A 6,126-nucleotide genomic window follows, 5' to 3' on the forward strand; every position below is an offset into this window, starting at 1 on the left:
CGGGTTGACATGGATGGGTGTATGCTTGTTGCAGAGTTTGTTTACACCATAGAGCTATGAGCTAGCTATATAGCTCTATTATATGGTTAACACACACACACACACAGTCAACAAGGAAGGAATACCCCCACACACTTACCTTCTTCGTAAAACAAAAACCCATAATAGTATGTGCATGAATTTTTCAACAACAAAAATTGGAGAACCCCGCCCAACACACAAAGAGCCATCCATGGCAGCAGCCGAAGCATTGGCCAGGGGCACTGGGTGTGATTTGTATGGGTGTGGTCACCAATTTTATATATATATATATATGTATTTTTATTTTATTTTATTTTAACTTTTTTGTTTGGGGGGGGGGGGGGTTGACCTTGATGGTTGTGATTGTCCATGGAATCGGAGAGACTGGATGCTTCACATGGAGGTACAATTAAATTTACTTCCATGGTTTTACCTTCACAGCACTGACTTGGAAAAACAATGGGGAGGGAGTTAACTTCCTTGATCAACAATTCAATTTCAACCAAGATGCTCCTTTTTGGGGTCCAGCAGTTTGTGGACTAGTTTCTACGAGAGAAAAAAACTTGAAATATCAGAGGGCAGTCATCACTAAATTACTTGCACATCAGTGGAACAAGGTTCAAATCCCGCCTGAGACCAGAGCCTTGTATGTGGATTGAGGTTTTCAGTCCCTACCTGATTAGGGTTTTCCCTTTATTTCCTCCTACATTGGTAATCTTTCTTCTCGTTTACTATTCATCGTTATATTGGTGGTGGCACTGAATGTGTATTTAAAAATAAACAACACACTAATCAATGCATTTTGTATAATTCTGATCCAAATTCCATTGCAACTCTTAATAATCATAATACAAAATTAGTACAATCTAGAGATTGAATTGGCCAAACCCCTGGAAACTACTATGTTTAAACTTGAACATGCTTTATAAATATTTAAAGGCATTGGTTTTTCTTCCATCATTCTCTCGCAACTTTGTCGAACAGTTGAGTTCAAATGTTCACAGCTTTTTGTTATATTGCATACATGTACATGTACATGTATGTTTAGATACACCAAGTAAGAAGACTGGTCTTTGACAAAAGGTCTCCAGTCCCTTTAAAGCCATTATACACTTTTGGAACAGAAATCTCAGATTTACAAATAAATTACAGGGTTTACAGTCGGTAATTGTGAAAGACTTCTCTTGAAATATTATTCCATGAAATGCTTTACTTTTTGAGAAAACATTATCAGTTATCAATTCTTGATATCGAGAATTAGGATTTATTTTAAACACATGTCATGACACGGCCAAACATGCGGAAACAAGGGTGGGTTTTCCTTTAATTTTCTCCCGACTTTGATGACCGATTGAGCTTAAATTTTCACAGGTTCATTATTTTATATATAATTTGTGATACACGAAGTGTGGGCCTTTGGACAATACTGTTTGCCGAAAGTGTCCAATGGCTTTAACCATTTAACCAACACACTCTATGTGGTCCATCCAAAGGAAACTTTGTGGTTTCAGTGTTTTAAACAAGTAGCTGTTTATTGATGAACTTTTGAAAACTACAAAACAGTTAATTAGCAATCCAGTAGGCAACAACTAAAAGAAAACAATACACAACAAATCTAAAAGAGATATTCACAAACACATGTCTTAGCAAAATTAAAGGGAAAAATCTAAACTTTATAAACAAAATTGAGAAAATTTTAAAGATATATTATGTGTAACAGTTATCAATAAATGTGTATAGAAATAAACGTAAAATGATACCTACAGTAGGCAAAACTCAAAAGCATATCATTCTCATAGAACTAACAAAAGTTTTACATTGTGTATAAAGCAGTTGATGTATCCAGAAGAGGTGTGGGTAAAGGCAGAAAGGGGGGGGGAGACTTCCACCTAAACCCCTTGCCGTCCTAGCGACAAATATTTGATTTTAGGTTGTTTACTTTGCTGAAAACATCTTAATTACCTAGTTTTTTCCCCCTACATATCCATGACCCCAGCTGGACACATGTCTACATTTGTAGGCACAGTTCATCGATTTATGGAAACTTTCTCTTGATGTAGTACTAATGTAGGGTCAAATTCCCCAAAAAGAAAACCCAAGAAAATCTTAACCCATCACCTCCTCATCGTTTCACACTTAATGCATTCTTGTTCCTGAAGAATGAAAACTCAGTATGCTAACCCTAGTATTATCTCGACTCTCAAGCAGAGGTAGCTGTTTAGCTGTTTCCCCCGGGAAAAGTCTACTTCCCATGCTTCCAGAGAGAAGTGTGAAAAGGTCAACAAAATGTTCCCAGAAGTTTGCAACGACAGTTCTCTTGTGTGAAAGAGAGTAAGATTTGTTTTGTTTATCAGGATGTTCAAAGTAAAAATGACCCCTCATTGTTTTTTCACACAACCCTTTACTGCTACCATTGTCATCCTTCATGTTCCTTAACACTACCAGCCTATAAATTGTCCAATTAACATTACAAATAAAACAATGCAAACATCAACAAGCCAAAAACATTAACAATCAATAGGCCTGCATGTATGGGAAATTAAGGCACACTCTAATACATGTACAACAGTGCAGCAAAATAAGGTTTTGGGTTCACTCTTAACTGCAATGAGTGCTCTCCACTCAAGTTAAACCCTTCCTTGTAACCAGGTTTATGTGGTAACTTGTGTCAAAACTCATGACCTTTTAAATTATTTAAATTACCATTATTGATTAAAGGAACACGTTGCCTTGGATCAGACGAGTTGGTCTATAACTGAGCGTTTGTATCCGTTTTTTATAAAATGCATATGGTTGGAAAGATGTTTTAAAAGTAGAATACAATTATCCACACCAGTTTGCCTGAAATTGCATGGTTTTCCTTCTACTGTGCGAACTAACACGGTCGGCCATTAATGGCCGACCGTGTTAGTCGACGAGGTAAAAGGAAAACCGTGCAATTTCGAGGCATGTTTGTGTGGATCATTGTATTCTACTTTTACAACATCTTTCTACCCATATGCATTTTATAAAAAACATAAATAGTCTGTCATAATATGTCTAGTGTTTTGTATTATCTTGCCAGGAGTTGCACAGGATCATACAAACTTATGAATAACTAAATATTACACATGTACGTGTCTGGGTAAGTTATGTCTGGGTCTACTCTAATACTTCCAATATGTACATGTAGTACAGTACACTAATGTTCAGGTCTTGAACTTTGTGAATCACAAGATTAATTGATCAATGCGAGGAATGATCCATGACTGGCAAATACTGGGATCACCCAGGAATTTGTGTAGCAATTATTCTTAGTTACATTCTGCACTAATTAATCACAAAAGAAAAAATTTGCATTAAGTTCAGCATTCAATGTCAATGTCAATTCATAACGTAAACTCCATATTTTACTGCCCTGCCATTTGCATTTCACCACTCTGTGCTTGGGAGACATTTTGCACATTATCTGCAACTTGTTCAGTAGTAGTTTCTCCTCCCTGAATGAATCCAGTTAAGTGTTCGATGGAAGCTTCTGTCTCTCTAGCACTTTCTTCTCTACTCTCTTGCTCCTCATCACCATCAGCCAATCCTGGATCGAGGACACAGGTTTGAAATTTCACAACAAGCTTTGGTTTAATGCGTACGGACTGTTGCTGAATACACTGATGTTCTTGGTATTCTATAACAGACTGAAAGTCAGCTTTACATGAAGAGCAATTGAAGTGGTCAGACTCTGAGTGGCTAATGAAGTGCAAACCTAGATTTGAGATTGTTTTGAACCTTTTGCTGCACCTATGACAAGCAAACGGTGCTAAAGGACCCTCTGGATTCTGAAGCTTCTTGTTTTTTACCTCCCTCTTCTTGATGACTTTTTTCTTGGTTCCTTTACAAGATGCCTTGTAATGGTCGCCAAGCAGCTTCAAACTATTGAAGCATTTCTTACATTTACTACACAAATAAGGGTTGTTCTTCTTCTTGTGGAAGCGCATGTGCTTCTTCCGCTCTAGCTTGGACGTTATCTGGAAGGTGCAGAGCTTGCATTTCACAGGTTTATGATCATTTGGCTCGTTCTTTGACATGGCGATTTTGGATAGGCGTTGATGCTTTCTCATCTGGTGTGAGGTTTTGAAAGTTTTGATGCACTTGTCACAACTGAACGCTTTCTCATCAGAATGCACTGCTAGATGGCACCTGACACTATCTTGACTACGGAAACCTTTGCCACACTGTTTGCAAATATAAGGTTGGTCACCAGAGTGGAGTCGTTCATGAACAAACAGTCGATCCTTACGCTTGAAGACCTTGTCGCAGATCTTGCAGATAAATTCAATTTGTTGCTCGGTGTCTTTTTGCTCAGACTCTTTGTTTTTGTGTCGTTTCACACGTGTCTTCAAATCCTGTTCATCGACTTTCACACTTAATGAATTTCCGCTATCAGCAACTACTTTTTGGGGCATACTTTTGAAGTCCTATTTCACAGTCTGTTTGTTGCCAAAACAAGTTTTATACAACATAGCTTAGAATCGTAAGTGATGCGAAGTGTGGATTAACTCTTGTTCACTCGGGCTGAACCTCAAATACCATCACCTTTGAAAGAAAGAACAAGTACATGTAATTACAGTTATGAAAATGTTATCATAAGCACACAATGTACAGCGTTGTGCACGAAATAGACGTGAATGGCTCTGACTGAGAATGAAGGATTCTGACTGAGCTGAGCACTTAATTAAGCCGCACAAGCTGACAAGTGGGCCCTGTGCTATTTGCTGTGGTAAATTTTGAGAGTATATTTTTGAGGGCCGGACCAGCATGACCAGGTGCACCGTTCACTCAACCAACAACACAAGACCCCAACCCAAGCAAAACAACTTGTCAAACAGTCACTTCCACCACGGCCACAGCGTGTGGGCCAGTTCACCGTCATCACGGTCACCGATTGTGGAGGTAGATTATTTTTTTTCCGTTCTCATCATCACCAAACATTATGTTCCGCCTCAACTTGAGTGCTAAAGTTGGGATGGAACACATACACTGTGACAGGGCCTGGGTGACAGTGACACGTCACACAGTACACCACACGGGTCGCACTATTTAAGGGAATACTGTGCGCGTCGCGCGTATCGCGTGATGTAGCACAACTGTCCCGGCCATTGCTCTCGACCAATTGGAATGAAGAAACTGTCTTAAAATATAAGCACAGGTGCAAGCTCGCGTGTCACGCCCATGTTTTTAACACTTTTTAATGGTCTATAAACAAAGGTTTATACACACCCACGTGACGCGCCGCGCTCTTCACTTATCAATAGGAATAGCAAAACTGTCTGAGGTATTAATGAATGTTCTTTTAATGTGCATTTCAAATTTGTTGTTGTAAGTTGTCATGAGCGAGGGGTCGTGAGTAGTCGGTATTTTTTAGTGCGACCGCACCACACAATGCTTTGTTGATGAGAGAAGGAATATGAGGCGGTTTCTATGCAGTTTCTACGACTCACGCACGCAACGCCTTTACCTTTGAGTGGGTTCAACAGCGCCCTCTCTTGATATTTTGCTATTCGCGATAAACCTGGCCTTATGCATAACGACCATGACGACACAGTCACACTTACAGTCACACTACCACAAATCGGAGCGCCCCCATATTATGTTGAAAAAATATGGTCAAAGACACCAGGTAAGTCCGCAAACTGGATAACTTTCCGTACACGGTATGGCGCCACCACTTTTTTTTTAAAAGGGTTATTTATATCAATCAGGTAAATTAGATACTATATATATTATTTTATGGAAAAGTTTCCGTATGGCGCCACCACTTTTTCATTCGATATGAAATGATTTAGTATCTAATTTACCTCAATGAGATATCCTTTTTTGTAAAAATGAGTGAACAAGTGGTGGCGCCATACGGAAAGTTATCCTATTTTATTTCGAATGAAAAAGTGGTGGCGCTATACGGAAACTTTTCCCGCAAACTTGTTTATTCACGCTTAATAGAAACAAACTTACCACATCCATTTATTTCAGGACCAGGCTGAGCCAGAAATCGTGAAAGGCCGCACACACATCGGCAGAGTTGCCACATTTTGAGCTGGATAAATAGCGCCCTCAATTCAAAAATTCGAGTTT

The 6,126-nt window shown here is 39.0% G+C and overlaps 1 protein-coding gene across 2 annotated transcripts; it reads right to left on the reverse strand.

Moving 5' to 3' along the window:
- Positions 1 to 873: 873 nt before the first annotated feature.
- LOC139937142 (uncharacterized) lies at positions 874 to 6,109 on the reverse strand. 2 transcript variants are annotated; one of them, XM_071932151.1, is made up of 2 exons: positions 6,007 to 6,109; positions 874 to 4,590 (listed from the first exon to the last, which is right to left on the reverse strand). In XM_071932151.1, the coding sequence occupies exon 2, from the start codon at positions 4,458 to 4,460 to the stop codon at positions 3,411 to 3,413; it is 1,050 nt and encodes a 349-aa protein (XP_071788252.1). In that variant the 5' UTR covers positions 4,461 to 4,590; positions 6,007 to 6,109; the 3' UTR covers positions 874 to 3,410. The 2 variants fall into 2 exon arrangements, with proteins under 2 accessions (XP_071788252.1, XP_071788253.1); XM_071932152.1 differs by lacking the exon at positions 6,007 to 6,109 and adding an exon at positions 5,513 to 5,693.
- Between the last annotated feature and the right edge of the window lie 17 nt (positions 6,110 to 6,126).

The sequence above is a fragment of the Asterias amurensis genome, chromosome 5 (genome assembly GCF_032118995.1).
Source record: "Asterias amurensis chromosome 5, ASM3211899v1".
In the NCBI taxonomy this organism is placed as follows: Eukaryota; Metazoa; Echinodermata; class Asteroidea; order Forcipulatida; family Asteriidae; genus Asterias; species Asterias amurensis.